The sequence below is a fragment of the Schistocerca cancellata genome, chromosome 1 (assembly GCF_023864275.1).
Source record: "Schistocerca cancellata isolate TAMUIC-IGC-003103 chromosome 1, iqSchCanc2.1, whole genome shotgun sequence".
Lineage (NCBI taxonomy): Eukaryota > Metazoa > Arthropoda > Insecta > Orthoptera > Acrididae > Schistocerca > Schistocerca cancellata.
The window spans coordinates 573,807,833-573,826,437 of NC_064626.1; the positions used below are offsets into that span (position 1 = coordinate 573,807,833).

Sequence of the window (18,605 nt, forward strand, 5' to 3'; positions counted from 1 at the left end):
GAGGTCCCAGAAGGAAATCCTAGCAACCCTATGGAAATGGCAAATGATGAAAAATCAGGCACACTTGTTTGTGAGGGTTGTTTGAAAGGTGTGATGTGTGTTTTGTGTTAATCATGATTTATCTGTTCTTGCAAATCATGCTTTTAGCTACAATACCTACCCCTTTCAAAATTTATACAAAACCCTCCCATCTATATCATATCTCATAAAAGGTTCAAAATACTCTGTACAAAATAGAAAATCTCACTAGGGTATAACAGTTATTCAGCTAGTCACATCTTATTATATTTCCCAGAAATATAATACTCTATTTAGTTTATTTCGTCTAGATATTACTTTTTTTTTGCGATTCTCTTAAGTTGTTCTCTATTTTATAGTCATATCCAGTTTTCTAAGCAATAAGATTACAGAATTGTTCTATATCTTAAAGGAATTCAGTGCAGGAAACTATTTGGAAAAAAACACCAAAAACAATTTGGGATCCGACGGTCGTTACTCAGCCCGTTAACTTAGAATGTTAACGTCCCTGGGGGTAGATGACAGAATAGTTTAAGATTTTAAAGGAATTCGGTGCAGAAAACTATTTTGGAAGAAACATCGAAGACAACTCGGGATCCGACAGTCATTACTCGACCCATTAGCTCAGAATGTTAACGTCCGTGGGGGATATACAATTTTTCATCCTTTACATTGTATTTCCTCCTCCTTTTTTTTCCTCTTCTCTCTTGTGCTAAATGCCAATCGAAATATTTCCTCATAGTACCTCAAGTAATATTACAATATTTTGGGTCCCATAGATCTGATGTTAATTTCTTTTTAAATTTCTTTTGAAAGTCTCCCCAAGAGGAAAAATTCTCAATATTTACTGTTCCTCATTCTGAGGCTTCCCCTAGAAGGTACCCCACAGCAAATTCGATTTTCTTGGTATCTTCCAAATTTTTTGGTAAAGCTTGGCTAAATCTTTTTAAGAAATGGGTCAGATATACCTCTCTGTCCAGCTTAAATTTAGGGAATTGTCTAGATAACCCTGAATTAGCTCCCCATTGCAAATCAGTCACCGCTTCACTAGTTAATACAACATTAGGTGACATTACCCTTTTTTCTACTTTATCTTGGATAAGCTTAATTTCTCTCAACAGGTCATCTACACCCTTTCTGGTATCATTGAGTTCGGAAGAAGGAATAGGCGATACATATTCGGATGTTACTCTCTCGCTAATCTTTCGATCTCTAATTTCTCCAAATTGTTCCCCCAAACTAATTACATTTATAATGTCAGAGTCTGCTATTTTCTCTTTGAAATTTCTTTCTACATTATCTACCTGTCATATGACACCTGTAATTTGCGACTGAATGACTGGCATTAATTCATTCTGCTTACCTACACTCTCTTTCAAAGTATTCAACCCCTGCCTTACATCATTATACTTAATATTGTACACATTTTCAAAAGATCCTAACTTTTCAATAAGTTTGTATTCTACAGTATTACATTTGTTCTCAATGTTAAGTTCTAATCTTTTCAATAAATCTCGAAAAGTGTCTGTCTAACGTCAGTAAACATATGTTTTATATGAGTAGTCATTGTTTGGACAAGAAGAGAATAGAAGCTTTCGAAATGTGGTGCTACAGAAGAATGCTGAAGATTAGATGGGTAGATCACGTAACTAATGAGGAGGTATTGAACAGGATTGGGGAGAAGAGAAGTTTGTGGCACAACTTGACTAGAAGAAGGGATCGTTTGGTAGGACATGTTTTGAGGCATCAAGGTATCACAAATTTAGCATTGGAGGGCAGTGTGGAGGGTAAAAATCGTAGAGGGAGACCAAGAGATGAATACACTAAGCAGATTCAGAAGGATGTAGGTTGCAGTAGATACTGGGAGATGAAGAAGCTTGCACAGGATAGAGTAGCATGGAGAGCTGCATCAAACCAGTCTCAGGACTGAAGACCACAACAACAACAACATGAGTAGTCAAAGAATTTGTCAACTTGTCCTGTAAATCTACTTTTAAATTCTCTACTTTATTACTTATTGCATCGAACTCAGTTTTCAAAGCACCCATGCCTTTACATAGATTACTAAATTCTTTGCTTTGAGAGTCAACTTTGGTGTTCAGCAAACCTAAATTTGTCATTTGAATATTTAGAGTTTCACTCTGAGCATTTAATTGAGAATTTACTAAGTCTAGTTCTTTACTTAGAGTCGCACTCTGAGCACTTAAAGCTTCACTCTGTATTTAATTGAAAATTTAATGAGTTTAACTTAAGACTCTGAGCCTTGATTAAATTTATCAACTCAGCCTAGTCAGGCACTTCTTTGCTAATTTTCATGGCCATAGCTGGGTCTTGAGTTTCCCCAACCTGTTGTATATTTTCCATACTTTTATATGCGTTAGCTCTTGTAAGCATTTAAAACTAACTTTAATGCACAATAAAGTTCACTTAATAGTATCTTGTATCACTTTGTACTAAAGTAATCAAGTTTTGTTTCATGCTCACCTGGCATAGAATTCGCAGGATGTGGAGACAGGTCAGTACCGGTGAACATCAGCTGGTATCAGTGGCATCGGGTGTATGTTGGTTTCTGTGTCTGTGTCTGCGTCTGCGTCCCCGCGATGGGTGTGAGAGCTGTATACTGTCCGCACTGGATCTTCGTGGTTGAAGCATTCTATGTGTATTTCTTCTTAGACAAATATGTCAAAATCTTTTTTGCTGTTTTATTGTTGTGAATTTTTCATTTCTTTACCGTTTTTCCATTGAAATTTTGCTCTATTGGATACTTGAACATATTCCAATTTCTCTGAGTAATTCCCTTGCCTTATTATGTTTGGTTGCTATGGCAACAGATTCTTCTTTCGTTTTTTACTTAAAATTCCTGTTTTCTTGGTTCTCTCACACAGGTCGCCATGTTCCGAGGACTTAAAGTGTGAGTGTGGATCTGGGTTATATCGGCTTATTCCCCCAAACCACCTTTCACTTCTTTACGAGGTGACTTAATTGGAATTTGCTGTCACTGTTCTTTACTGAATTGCCAGCTGCTTGAAACCCTCTTGGCTTCTTCTCCGTCGAATAACACTAGGTACAGGAATTTTTAGACTCTTTCTACTTATGAAATAAGTAGACATACAAACTTTACTTTGCGTCAACTAACAATGTATTTGACCTCCATACCCTATAAAAATCTCACTTTCCACATAAATATGTAACTTCCTGCAAGTCTCTCGTACAGTCGGATGTTAGAAACAAACTGAATTTCAGTTAAAAGAAAGTTGGCTTGGATTCCATGACCTTTCTTAACATGAATCATAGAATGAGTCTTGCCTCTAACAAGGTTGTGTCAAGAGTCTGCAAGAGTACTTTTTCAACTGATCTTGTTTTAATAACAATAGTCAATGACACAATAAGCACAGAGCTGCATATAAACTCCAGGGTTCTTCCTTACACACTCACTAAAACATCTACGGACCGCCGCATCTACTTTCTTCCTGCAACTGATTTTAAACCTGCACACACAAACATGTGACACGCAGTAGGTAGGATTCTACCATCCCACACTCATATCCAGAATATCGTGTGTTCGAGACGGTATAAGGCTGAGTTGTTCGAGAATTTACACAGAAATCACTACAATGTACCAGTGATTTGTGAATAGCACAGGTACTCTCAGGCTTGCTCAGTTGTACACGAGCTGAAATACATTTTCTCATTTGGAATGAAATGGCACCCAATATTTCCTTAAGAATGCCTCCCCCCCCCCCTTCCCCCATTGGTCTGTATGGCCATTAGGTACTACAAATGCCAATCCTGCAAATGCGCTAATGTGATCAGTCTATCAGAAAATAAGTATCTAAAATGACAGAAAACAGAAGTAATGGAACACAAATTGTTTGACAGAATGTGCTATTATGGAATGTGAAGAAGGCCTGTTTAAAAAATATTGGTCTGCGTTAATATTAAAAATATTATTTGGTGTGCATAAACAATGATCTGCATGGAAAAAATACTGGAAATGAGGCACTTCTTATAGAAACTGCTTCCCCACTTTGCTTCTAAAGTTTGAATGGCACTGGGGACTATCAAATCATGACAGGAACACACTAAATGCCGAGCTGCAGCTTCAGAAGACAACAGAATTTGTGTTATCTATCACACTACGTACCTATAATTCATTGCAGTATGCTTTGTGTGCCTCAAAGTACACTTCTACAAGATGTTTCATATAAGAATGTCGTGTTCTCCAGTTGCCTGTAACTACTGAAGTGTCATCTCTTAACAGGTGGAGAAATAAATCAATGAAATGAAGTTGTTAAAAAGTATATCACATTATAAATGCAAATTGTCTGTAATATCTATTATTTGTTTTGCTGTGATGTGAAGATCTCACACGTAAATTTACAGGGGCATATTCTAGTACAAAGTGAGGCCATATAAACATTTGAAGAGAGTAAGAAGAGCTTTTGGTGTGTGTTCCTGAATTTAATCGTACATTCCACTAGGTCAACACCGTTATGGGAAACCATCTGGAGGATTTATGGTAAACATATGTAGTAGACTAACTGTACTGAAACAGGGGTGTCACCAAATCATGGAAATATTTTGCAGAAAACTGTGCAACACCAATGAAATCTGTAACTGTACTGCCAACATCAGGAAACTGGATTCAGCACTACCTGAGGTGGCACTTTGTCATGACTGACTCCAGCATACTATTTTGTGGCAACCAGAGAGGAATCAAAGGAAATTTTCCAAGCAGTTCGTTACAAAATATGGCAGATAGGACAATTTCCAATCTAGAGGAGATAGAATAGCTTTGAACTTTGCTTGTTCACAGTTCACTATCTTAGATTTCTTTTATACAAAATATTATGAGATAGAGAGATTTTTTGTGTTCAGGAAGCAGGGTTTATTTTCATCTGAGTTCTGTTCATATATGTCAGTGAAGACTTTTGAATTTGGTTCTGTAATCTAAACTTATCTTTGTTTCTGTGAGAAGTTTCAATGGCACACTATGTTCTTATTTTTCAGAAGTGAATACTCTGAAGAAAAATTGCCAACACATCCTCAACTTGAATTAATTGCTAATTCTGAACAAATACTGAGTGTGTATACGAGCAGAAGGCTATTAACATTTAAGAAAGTAGCAGAGAAAGTAGTAAGTACAGTTACACATTTCTTCTAAGTATAGATTAATATTTCAAAAGAAAAGTATTGATACCCATGTAAAGTTTAATTGTGTCACATTTATATTGCACTCTGAGCTGTGCAAATCTGAAACTCATCTGTGACATTATTGCTATGTGTGTTGTGAAACACTTCTTTTTCTGTCTCTTCCTTTTACTGCATCTTTATTGTTCACTTTGCCCTAATCTTTCCAGGACTGAAGTTGGCACAGTTCTTTCCAGTATCTTCGACCATAACAGTCGTAAACCCTCTCTGATCCTTTCTCCTTTGTCTCGTATTGTCCTCATAACAGTTTGGTTTCTCTAAACCTGGAATCTGAGTGACCTTCCCCTGCTTTCCAATCTTCCCCAACCTATCTCCCTTCACCCCCCAGGAAGGAACTAATGCTTAAAAAGTTGAGCAAATGCAACTATTAGGAGCACTGAGAATTTTGCCCCTGAAATTAATTTTTTTTTAAATTTTAAATGTATTAATAATGGCAGTAACTTCTCATGATAAAGCAGTCCTCTATCAAAAAGAGCGTTCAGAAAAGTCTGTTCAATTCAGAACATGTTCCTCTAAGGCCTATAGTGTGTGCTATTGGTTAGCCCTTCAATTTGATCACCAAGTTATGGACAACATTATTATGACCGTATGTGGGCCAATGAGAATTGTATATCAAGAATTTAGCACACTTTATCAGTAAATTAAATGGCATAGTGATTCAACCAGAGGACATATTAGTTTTGATACGGTATTGTTATTCGCTGTGGTTCCACTCAATGAAGTGTTGAGTCGGATTTTTCCTCCAAATGTTGCAGAACTGTTTAAATATTGCCTCACAAGTATGTTTATAAATGGAATGATGAGTTCTATGAACAGACAGACAGTGTCGTTATGGGAGCCCCTTAAGCCCCATTATAGCGAACTTTTTTATGGAAAAATTTGGGAACAGGCACTGTAAACTGCAACCAAGAAACCAAATATTTGGTTTTGGTATGTGGATGATACGCTTTGTTTTGTGGTAGCATGGCAGGCAGGAACTGGATTGTTTTCACAAACATCTCAGTGGGATCAATTGGAAGATTTAGTTCACCATGGAGAAGGAGGCAGGCAGAAGATTGAATTTTCTTGGTGTGCTAGTTTTCAGGAACAAAGATGGTAGCTTGAGCCACATGGTTTACCGAAAACCCACACACATAGAGCTTTACCTACACTGGGATTCAAACCACCATCCACAACAAAAGAGAGGCATCATAAAAATGTTGGCCAATAGAGCAAGGAAAATCTGCAAACCACAACTGCTTCACACAGAATTACAACACCCCATCAATGCATTGCACAAGAATGTTATTTGTTTGCTGAGGTGTTTACAGGATGGGCGTATGGGAAGGCGGTGAGCGTTATGGAATGAATAGGATAATTTTTAGACAAAGGCTACTTATTGGCAAAAGAATGTTAAAAAGGGGTCACATAGCCATGCCTAGGAAGGAGAGGGTGAGCCGGAGCGTAGAGTTTGGCGAAACATAGTTCGCGAAGCTAACGGAAGTTGGCATCGGCCAATCGGGCCAGTCCGAGCAGCATGCCAGCTGTGTTAACTAAGTCCCCGGTGCCACAGTGCTTTCCTCTCCCACAACTATCCTGCAGACCTTGTCCACAAACAGAACTCCTGAGCAATACATTCCTCCCTATCCAACAACAATGTTCCTATCCCCAGACCACACAGAAGCATCCCCCTTGTCACTCAGTATTATCCTGGCCTTGAATACATCAACAAATTACTCTGCCAGGGATATGACTTTCTCAAGTCAAGCCCTGAAATAAGATCATCCCTTGACAAAATTCTCCCTACACCACCCAGAGTTGCCTTTCGTCGCCCCCCTAACCTCCGTTACATCCTTGTCAAACCCTACAATATTCCCAGACTACCTTCTCTACCCAGCGGTTCCTACCCCTGTAACCGACCCCGCTGCAAAACCTGCCCCATGCATCCCCCCACAATCACCTACTCCAGCCCTGCTACTGGTAAAACATACACAATTCAAGGCAGGGCCACATGTGAAACAACATGTCATTTATCAGCTGACATGCCAGCACTGCACAGCGTTTTACATCGGTATGACAACAACTAAACTGACTGAGCGCATGAATGGACACAGACGAACTGTCCGCCTAGGAGATGTCCAATACCCAGTAGCAGAGCATGCCCACCAGCATAATTCTACAGACCTAGGAACCTGCTGCTCCGTACGTGCCATTTGGCTTCTCCCACCCAACACCAGTCCCTCGGAACTGCAGAGATGGGAACTTGCACTCCAACACACCCTTTCATCCTGCCATCCCCCTGGACTGAACCTATGTTAACCAACCTCACTCCCATTTACTCTTCAGTCTTCTCCTCTTTCCCTTTCCTCTTTAGCCATTCACGCATCTTTTCATACTACATAGTTGTGTTTATCTTTATACTAAATACCTCTTTACTTCTATATGCATCGTCTTTGGTTTGAAGCTGGCACAGTATCTACAGTAGAATATCTTTGGCTTCCCTCTGACAACCATGCCTCCATCCTTGCTACCCTCCCTGTTTACCTTTCCCTGTTGCTTCATAACCCGGGTTGTGAGTAACTGAATCCACTTTCCCTTCTTCCCTTTCTTTCCCCTCTCTCCTCCCTGACGAAGGAATAAAGTTCCGAAAGCTAGGAATGTAAATTTTCTGTCCTGTTTTGTATATCTATCGGCTATACTGAGCTGAGGTACTGGCCAGCCCCTCTATCTCTTTGTCAGTATTTGTTTCACATCTTTATATGAGATTTTCCATTAATCATTGAGTATTTGCTGAGTCTAATTTAAGACTTTGATCTTCTAATTGAGAATTCATCAAGCCTAATTGTATACTCTGCGCTTTAATTAGGCTTACTAACTCAGACCAGTCAGGCCCTCCTTTGGTAATTTTCATAGCCATGGCTGGTTCTGAAGTTTCTCCTGCTTCTTGTATACTGTCCATGTTTCTATTGGCTTTAGCTCTTGTGAGCAGTTAATACTAATTTCAATTATACCAATTACACTGTAAAAGTTAACCCCACAATATTTTGTAACACTTCTTACTAGAGTACTAAAGTTTTTATTTCACGCTCACCCGGTGTAGAATTCTCACTGTGTAGGTAGGCAGATGTGGAGGCAGGTCAGCACCGGTGAACAGAAGCTGGTGCAGGCGGCAGTCGGTGTAGGTTGGTTACCGCATCTGTGTCCCCGCGATGTGTGTGTGAGCTGTATCCTCCCCGCACTGGATCTTCTTGGTCAAATCGTTCTAGGTGTATCTCTTCTTAGTCAAATACATAGAAATCTTCTCTCTGGTTTTTAATGTTGTGACTTTCTTACATCTTCTCCTTTTTTACATTCACAAATTTTGTCCATCTGATACTTTGAGCTTAATTCAATTTCTTGGAATGATTCTTTTGTCTCATTATGCTCGGTTGCTATGGTAACATGTGATATCTGCTATGGCAACACGTGATATCTTCTTATCTTGTTTTTGTCTCAAAATTCCTGTTTTCTTCTGTCCTTTCACACCGGTCACCACACTCTAACGATTTGGACGGCTAAGAGTGTGTAAATACTTTTCAACAACTATCGGTATATTTGAGCTTCATAAAGAACAAAATTCACACTTTGCATATAAACATTTGACTTCTTGTAAGTCACTCATATCGCCTCACATTAGAAACAGATTTAAATACATTTTAGAAAGAGTTGGCTTAACAACCATAACTCTATTACAAACAAATCATAAAATACGTCTTGCCTCCAGCAAGTCCAAGATACGAGTTTTTTTCTGTTTGTGTTATTTATAACAACACGGAATAACCCAGAAGTTCCATAGTTCTTCCTTGCTCTTTCACCACGACTTCCATGGATCGACTGACAAGTAGTTGTCGGTGCCGTTCGACCGCCGTGTCTACAGTCTTCTCACGTCAAACTTCAAACCTGTACACATAAACATGCGACGCGCAGTAGGTAGGATTCTATCATCCAACTCTCACATATAAAATATCATGTGTTCGAGATGGTAGAAGGCCTAGTGGTTCTAGAATTTATGCCGAAATTCTCGAAACACTACAAGACATTCACCATTTATATTGAAACTGTCATAATCTATTAGTACTGTTGCTTTCTTAAGCTTCACTTAGTCACAAAGGTAATCTGTGTCTTATTATTTCTCAACTGTCACTTGGATTCTTTCTCACACTTAAATTCTCATTTCTTCATTTAAAAGCTGAAGTATCGTAAGTATAGTCTTGGAAAATTATCTTTAATAACACTTTTACTCAGTAGCATAAGTTCAGTAATTCAGAGGTATTATTATCTCGTACCAGTTCTTGAGATACATACACTAAATGACACTTCATCTTAGAAAAACTTCACTCGATCTCAAAGAACTTTTTCTTTAAATTCAGATAGAATTTAAAGCCTTCTAAATCACTTTTTGAATGTTTATGAGCTTTACACTCAGATAATATAGCTTCATCTCAAACACCAACAAAATACATTAATGGCTTCCAACAAATCACAGCCAAAGCAGAATTTGAACTGAAGACCTGGTTTAATTTTTTACCGTTGAAAGTACATTTTTTCATTTGTTATCATTATTAATGCGGAGCATTGCTTCAAGATGTCTTCTTTGGAAAATGACCGTCAATTCAATGCCACTGTACCCCAGTGATGATGGCAGTATCTTAACTGAAACACTGTGCCTTTCACCACTGCCACACCCCACGCTCATAACATGAAATATAAGAAATGACACACATTTACAATATGCACGAGATTTTTTCTCTTTATTCACATTACAAAACTTGTGTCTACTTATTGTTCATGTACCACATGGCATAGGATTATCAGTGGTACAACCTACAAACCAGAGTATCATCATGAAAGCTGAGTCTCCTCCATGAGAAAAAGAATCGGTTTGATTATGCAGTACTATACTTCAGTCTAATACTACTCTTCTCGTAAAATATTTTGGTCTAAAAGATTTTCTGTAACAGAACTACCGTTTAGCCCATTTTCTAACTTGTGCCATTCTAAGTATGATGTTTTGTAATCAGCACTGCGTTCATTTTAACTCATTTTTTCTTTACTTTTTGCAGCCTCTTGATAATCACCAGCTGCAGCCTAGAGTCAAATCAGACTTAGAGGCGTCCGTGCATCCCAAAAACTATCGGCAAACAAAACAGTACAATACTTGCTTTTCTTTACTCCAAACAAGCCAGTCCCTTTTTGAAATTTTCCCATTCTTTAAGATGCGCTAAACACATTTGAGTCACCTGCACATCTGAATGGTTAGCATGGCTGATTCCCGTGCAAAGGACATGGGTTCAATTTCCAGTATTACCAGGAACTTTTCCTTGGAGTGAGGACTGGAATGGGGTGCAATCAGCCAAACAATGTCAGTTGAGGAGCTATGTCAGTGAGTAGTGGCAGCACCAGGTCATGAAAATTGACAGTGGCCAGGAGAGCAGTGTGCTCACCCCCACACCACTCCTCCATACCACAAACAATGACATCATTGGTGGAGGATGACTCAGTGGTTGGTTAGCACAAATGTGTCCAGTAGAGTCTGTGGATGAAGGGAGAGAGAGAGACTAAAGAAACAGATTTGAAGGGATATTTGATAACATTTCGGTCCTGTGGCAGTCTTTTTGGTGTTTGCTCAGGCCCTCACCTAACAACTTTTCCACCTATAAACTGCTGAAATGCTTTTTTTCTCTCCACAGACCGTTACCTAAATCTTAAAGCTTTTCATTTCCTGTCAGTCTAGCCATTAAAAAATGTTCAGTTCCTTGAATGATTTTGTCAGTCACTGTCAGTTTCTGTAAAACCATTACTTTCACTTTTTTTGCATGCACTCCTCCTCGACTCAAATGCTACCCATACTGACACCTCTCTTTTGATCAATGTGGTCCCATCTCTGCGCTGCTGATGCTGCAGTTGCTTCCAAACAATGTTTTCCTTGCATATCAACATACTCAAAATTTTGAAAAATGGCACTAATTTTTGCACAAAGCATTGTACTTAAGTATCTACACCACAGAAACCTTAATCAATTATAAGTAGAACTGTGTAACTAATGATGTACTTTGACTCAGAGGATCCTAATCCTGCTCACTATCAATTAAGGAAGCCTCAATGTCTTCTCCCCATCCTCCTGATTCCCCCAACGCTGCTTGTTTAGTGAGTGGCACAAAGGGTAAGATCTGTCCCATCTTTACAGCATTGTCTTTTTTTCAGCCTTACACTTTTATTTTCCATAACCTGATGAAGCCTTGTAAAACTTTTTATCCAATTTAGTCATTCATTTCTATTTTAACAAAACTCCTAAAACTGTGTGATGCACTGACAAAAAAATAATTTCTTACAAATCTCAAAATAACAGAGCATGCAGCAGGCTATTCAACTTGACTTACTTCTGAGCACTACTTATGAGCAATGACAAGCCATAATACAAAATAAAATACAATGAAACAAACTTTTGCATGTCCACACTCTCAAGAATTTGGCAGATTCATTGCTGTATCTCAGCTTGCCGAAACTTGGTTTCAATCGCTGGACCTGTACAGTAGCTTATAGTAGAGGGTGATTGATTGTAGCTCAGCTGACCAGTCACCTTTTCAACTAAACAAAAATGTAGGTATAAACTATATTAAAGTGACCAAAACAGACATTTTTTGTCTACAATGTCACCCTAATTCTCTATAAGTGGAAATCATTTGGAAATGATGAAAAGAAGAAAGTATCAAATGTAGGATTGTTGATTACAATTAATTAAACTTTTTACGGTTTCACACTTTTACGTGCAGGGTAAATTAAAAGCCATCCAATGCAAAAATCGTTTTAAGGCACTTAATTCTTTCACTGGTGAATGAGCTTTAAATACTTATTATTATATAAAACTAGTAAAAAAAAGTTGTAAACTAATCAAAATTAATGCCACAGCTCAGTCAGTATGCAAAACCAGAACTTGACGAGAGGCATGAAGTTCAAAGTTTGTATGTTCGAAGTCATACATATTACATAGCATACATTTTCTAGATGGGTGGAAATAAGATTATTTGTTAGTGAAAACATTGTCTTTACTTTGATCAAAAATTTTTTCTTCTGCTCCCACTAAAATCTGTTATCAGCTGATTTAAATTAAAATATGCTCATAAATATTACAACACTTGCACTTATACAACAATATTTCTTGCTCCACAGTGTCTGACGCATTGGTTGTACCTTACAAGCAAATCCATAATATTTTGGATTAATTTAAAAAATACCCACACAAAACCACACACACACAGTCCTTCAGCTAACACCTTGTATAACTCTGTCCTCAGACGTCCATATGGTTGGTGGTTCAACTTTAGAAGCAGATGATTCGATAACACACTAGCAACTGTTATACTAACATTGACGCACATACAGACAGGTGTGTCTCTTCTCATTAGCATAACTGTTGCTAGTATCTTCTTGAATCATTTGTTTCTAAAGTAGACTGACAGCCATATTAAAAGATACACTGTGTGATCAAAAGTATCCGGACACCAGGCTGCAAATGGCTTACAAGTTCATGGTGCCTTCCATCAGTAATGCTGGAATTCAATATGGTGTTGGCCCACTCTCGCAGGCATATGTTCAATCAGGTGCTGGAAGGTTTGTTGGAGAATGGCAGCACATTCTTCATGGAGTGCTGCACTGAGGAGAGGTATTGATGTCGGTCGGTAAGGCCTGGCACAAAGTTGGCATTACAAAACATCCCAAAGGTGTTCTATAGGATTCAGGTCAGGCCTTCATACACGTACCTGCTCCCTGCCATCGGATTGCCACATTGTGTACCATGATGGGCATCATTCCAAAAAACGTTTTTCCACAGTTCAATTGTCCAATGTTTATGCTCCTTACACTAAGTGAGACATCGTTTTACATTTACCGGCGTGATACGCGGCTTATGAGCAGCTGCTTAACCACGAAATCCAAGCTTTTTCACCTCCTGCCTAACTGTCATAATACTTGCAGTGGATCCTGATGCAGTTTGTAATTTCTGTCTGATGGTCTGGATAGATGTCTGCCTATTGTACATTACAACCCTCTTCACTGTGGGCGGTCTGTGTCAGTCAACATACGAGGTCGGCTTGTACGCTTTTGTGCTGTACGTATACCTTCACGTTTCCACTTCACTATTACATCAGAAACAGGATGTTTAGGAGTGTGGAAACCTGGCATACAGACATATGACACAAGTGACACCAAATCACCTGACCCCGTTCGAAGTACATGAGTTCCGCGGAGCGCCCCGTTCTGCTCTCTCACGATGTCTAATGACTACTGAGGTCGATGATATGGAGTCTGGCAGTAGGTGGCAGCAAAATACACCTTATATGAAAAACGTATGTTTTTGGGGGTGTCCGGATACTTTTGATCACATAGTGTATGTATCCGCATGAGGAGACAGCTGACTGTCTAATAATACCAGTGATGTTTCTTAAATGGGACATTCCCTGAAAAGCTGAGTGTAAATAGGAAAATTTAGTATTGGAAGAAACTTCAAATTCTAGGCAGTTACATTATTATTTTACTGCTGTCAAAATTAGTTTATGAGTGCATATTAAGGAAACACAAACAAGGACAGTTTTGTGTAATATAAGTAATAAAAAGACTAATGGTAACAACACAGTATATAAGCAAGGCACTGAGAGATCAACAGGCACACTTACGAGAGTGAAAATGTTGTTAAGCTCTTGGACAACTCCTTCAGAACTAACAAAATACACATACATATGGTAATGGCTGGTAAGGAGAGGCAGCTAGCATGCAGGATTGGAATGTGGCACCAGTGAGCTCTGTTTTTCGCAAGCAGGGGGAGGTGTGGACTGGAAGAGGAATTGAGAGGCAGCCGAGAGGAAGATGTGAGTGTGGAATTAATGATGTGAAGGGCATAAGGCAGGGGTGTGGGACAGAGGGGATAGAAGAGAGGTATGGAAAATGCAAGAAACAGTCACTGAACAGTTTTACTAGCACTATTGAGTGGCAAATACTGTTGGTTTACTGCCTTATTCAGCCAATAATGGAAATACCTGACCACAAATATCCAATATTACTAATCTATATTAACATTATTACAATGAGTTTTGCTGTTCAGGTGTGCGATGAGCAACAAAGAAATTCAACCTGACTCCTTGAGCTCAAAGTCACTCCTTTGTGAAAGCTGGCACAACAGAGTGATGAAAACAGAAGTCTCTTCACGCTAAAAACATTTCCGTGAACCACTGATGAACTCTCTGATTTAAGAAAAATTGCAGCATTTAACAGCTCAGCACTCTTCTGTCTTCCACCGCAATATGTCTTAAGAGCAGTGGTCCAACTGCTATGGTATAAGATGAACATAGGATCGTGGCTACAGTGCATTTGTGGACAAGTCTAAGGATGTACGGAAACAAGTTGTAGCATGCTATGTGCTGCAAAGCTTTCCAAGCACCGTACAGATACAGAAATGGTTCTAAAACTGTCCAAAACTTTAGAACAAAAAAACTTTAGAACATCTCGTAATTTATGATAGACACTTAGAATCTGAAATTAAGGATTACATTTCTATTTTTCACACTCCTCTTCAGTGTGCACACATGGTACTTTACAATGCACTATTAATATGATTTAACAAATTTCATAAACTTCTGAAATATCACAGTTATGTTGTATATTGCAGGACCAAGTTGGGCAACCTGACTGCGAAGCTCTGACAGCCGAATTTCGTGAAAAATTCTTTCGTTTTGGTGAAGAAGTTAGGAAATATCGCAAGCTACATAAAAATGAGATGAAAACGGTTGTCAGCAGGAATGAACCAACGAGGGAGAAAGAAGACCAGTGAGTAGTGTCAGAGGAATGTTGGAAGTATGTGGAAGGAAACAAGAACTGCAAATGGAAGTAATAAGTGCTCTGAATGTGGAACACAAAAATACGCTGGTGTTCCTACTATTTGATGTGAATAATGTGCAGCATTGTACCTGTTGAATCTTTGCTTGTAGTGATAAGAAAAGGTGTGTGTGTGTGTGTGTGTGTGTGTGTGTGTGTGTGTGTGTGTGTGTGTGTGTGTGTGTGTCAAGATTTTACTTGTGTTGTGTATATTTATTAATTGCTCCTGAATTTATTTCTGCCCAAAACACAATTTTAAGCATTCACATTCCATCTTGTGTACAGTTCCTACTTCTTTTATCAATCCAACCATGTACAACTCTTAAAATTTTATTGGGACCAAATACATTTCCTGTTTTAGAAAGAGAAACAAATGAGTGAAACAATTTATTGGACATTACGCTGATACAATTTACGCATCACATGTAGTTAAATATTATATTTCCTAATATTTGTATTAGATTTCAAGAACAAAAGCAGCTTTCTACAATTTTGCCACAGTGAACTGATGAAATAGTTTGTTCACTGTCAAAAAAACTCTATGAAACGAATTCAAATAATTGCAGAGGTAACTCAGTTGATAATTCTGCATATTTCAGAATTTGCAACTTAACATTTATTGAACTGAACATTACAAAATACTGTATTTACTAGTTACATACCTGGCTTATTCGAACTTTAACTAAATTTAAAAAGTGTGTAGTGGGTGTGATTTTTTACTAAATTTTAAATGCTGATGTTTAGGAAAGTGTCATGTCACCAATCATGTTGTGCCTGACACTGGACAAGGACGACCCACTTTCCTTTGCTGAGAGAAAGAATTCACAAATGCACCATATTTTTCAAGTAAATTTTCAATAAAGTAACTTTGAAAATCAGTTCTCCCAAATTTTCCACTGAGTTTACGGAACAAGTATGAATTTGGAGCTGCAACATCTGTCAGATGGCAAAATTGCTTTATGTAAGATTTTCAGAGACATTTCCTTGTTGGTGTATAATTTGTCATGTGTAGTTAGCTAAGCTCCACTCAATCTGTCATTGTATTTGAGGATAACATCTGGTTCCATTTTCAATGTTTTCTTCTTCTCAATTTATTGTAGTTCATTGCTTTAAATACTGTGAAGTGCGTAAATGTATTTTGTTCTCGCCATTGCATCACCATCAATTTCGCTCTATAGAACATTTTAATTTTGCCCTTCTGCAGTTATGTCTCCCTCAAAGCAGCTGAGTTTCTTCCTGTTACTCACAAATGTGCCAATGCAGTCAGTTATTATAGAGACAAAAAAATCAAGTAACCAGTAAACCTGGTACATCTTTTGTCACAATACCCTTTAAGCAGTGAACAAAACAACTTTAAATGCAAGCGGATATTCCACTATAGTGTGGCTCAAATGCAATATCTTCCCTGTGTATTATCAAATAACACAATTAACCACCATTTCCTCCTTAAAACAGAATGATTTGATCAAAAAATGAGCCTGTTTCATTGGTGTATACTGTTTAATAGAGAGCTGCACATCTACAGTAAGAGAGACTGATCAGTAGATAATTCTCACTTGCTAGTGTCAGTAAATTTTTAATTTTTGCAATTTAGCAGGAATACTATAGCATTTCAAGTAAAAATTATTGTCAGTAAAATGATTTAAAAAAAAAAAAAAAAAAAACAGAAGACTGAATCTATTTTTCGACATCACCTTTCAGAAAATCATTGTTTCAATAATGGGTCTCTAAATTATTCAGTGTGGGAATAACATTGCAAACAGTTAATACAATTCTCCACATGTGAACTTAAGAAACTGTTTAGCATGTTTGTTTGTCACATTAGTTGCCAATGACATTGTCATATTTTTTTAAAAAAATCAAATCAAATCTGATTCTGCGTATCTGCAAAATGAATTTTTATGCCTGATGTCCCGGTAAGTGAAAATGTGTCCCTATGTGCAATACAAAGAACATACCACATTCTTGTACAACCACTGACAGCAGTCACCACTTCTTCGAAGCTGCCTTAATCACTTTAAATTTCTGTTTCATTGTCATTAAAGTCCTCCTCATTACGGTCTCCTCCAATGCTTTAAAAGCTATCACTAGACAATTCGTTACAACTTTCATTAATAATCTTTCAGTGTCTTCATGCAAAGATTAGGATGATGCACACTTTGACATGCTTACTTCTGTGTGTGAACACATTGTCTTATCATCTTACGAAATAGTTGTTTCACACAACAGGAATACCAGTGATATCTGTTAGGTGAAGCTTAGACCAATATTAAACTTAAAAAGATATTCGGCAATTTTTTTTGGATGGTGTACTTTGATCATACCTTTTGTAAATGTTAGTGCATGATCCTAGCTTCTACAAATGATTTGCTAAAATACTTTGGCACTGTATTACTGGCCTTACAATAAGTAGTGCAACATTTGCTCTGAATACATTCTGTACTGATTCCGAAATGTTGCCAACTGCATGCTTGAACACTGTTTGTAGAATATGCAGCACAGCATCACCAAACATACTGAAATCAGTTTGGAAAGCACACATGTTGAAGCCTGCCCAAGTCTAGTTTTGTAGAGCATGGCAGCAGCTTTACAATGGACTCCAAGGCCAGCTCTTAAGAGCATGGTTGAGGACGTAAAGCATCCTTCAGCAAGACTAATTACAACTGATGTGCAGCAGGTACTACACATCAGCATGTATAACAAGTTGGTGATAGGGTTATTTTGTTAGGGGTTTGTACCATCTTCTGAGTGGAGAATCTAAGCCAAATTCCCTTTGATACATAATTGTACTGATATCATTTAATGTTGCTGAATTATCAATTTCATCTCCATTGATCCATACATATCAGTGCATAAATATCTCCTTGTAGTAGGGTAAGCCATGATCCTCCCAACTACTCAGTGGTGCTATTCTCACATACCCATTGGGAGTAATTTTTAAAAATCATAGGAGGATGTATCACTGACAACAAAAGTTTGAGTCAGGCTGGAAAGCATTGTCAGATATCTCAATGGTTAAAGCAACAGCTCACAGGAAACTAGGTTTGAGTCCAGGTCTGGCACAAAGTTTCATCATATATTCATAACACAACATTTCACCATCCCACTAAACAATTTTGCTAAAGCATGCAACGAGTTTAGAGTGATAAGTGACTGGTGGCATTGACGCGCCAAGTTAAAAAAAAAAAAAAAAAAAGTGGTATGCTCTACATCTGAAGAAGCCAAGTCTGGCTGCATTCTACCAAGTTGCTCAGAGTTTGAAACGAAACGACCTATGAGCCACAGGTAGTTTAGTTGAAGTAAGGCTTGTCAAGCATTAGTTGGTATTGAAACTGGTCATGGCCTTATTAAAGAAACTTTTCAAACATTTACTTGAAGAAATATAAGGAAACCATAGAAAATCTGTACTGAAGGGCCTTAACTGCTCTGTCTTTTCACTGGGTGTGTCTGGAGGAAATTGGCTCCACCTCACAAACTGGCTACATTGAGAA

General features: G+C 38.1%; 1 protein-coding gene across 3 annotated transcripts in view; it reads left to right on the forward strand.

The window, feature by feature from the left end:
• The window catches only part of LOC126181702 (tRNA (guanine(10)-N2)-methyltransferase homolog), a 178,484-nt gene extending 163,009 nt beyond the window's left edge, over positions 1 to 15,475 (forward strand). For all 3 annotated transcript variants that reach the window (XM_049924791.1, XM_049924792.1, XM_049924793.1), the window contains 2 exons: positions 5,029 to 5,155; positions 14,909 to 15,475. In XM_049924791.1, the coding sequence (XP_049780748.1) occupies positions 5,029 to 5,155; positions 14,909 to 15,070 (289 nt within the window). In that variant the 3' untranslated portion in view covers positions 15,071 to 15,475. The remainder of the gene's footprint in view (positions 1 to 5,028; positions 5,156 to 14,908) is intronic.
• Positions 15,476 to 18,605: the final 3,130 nt, after the last annotated feature.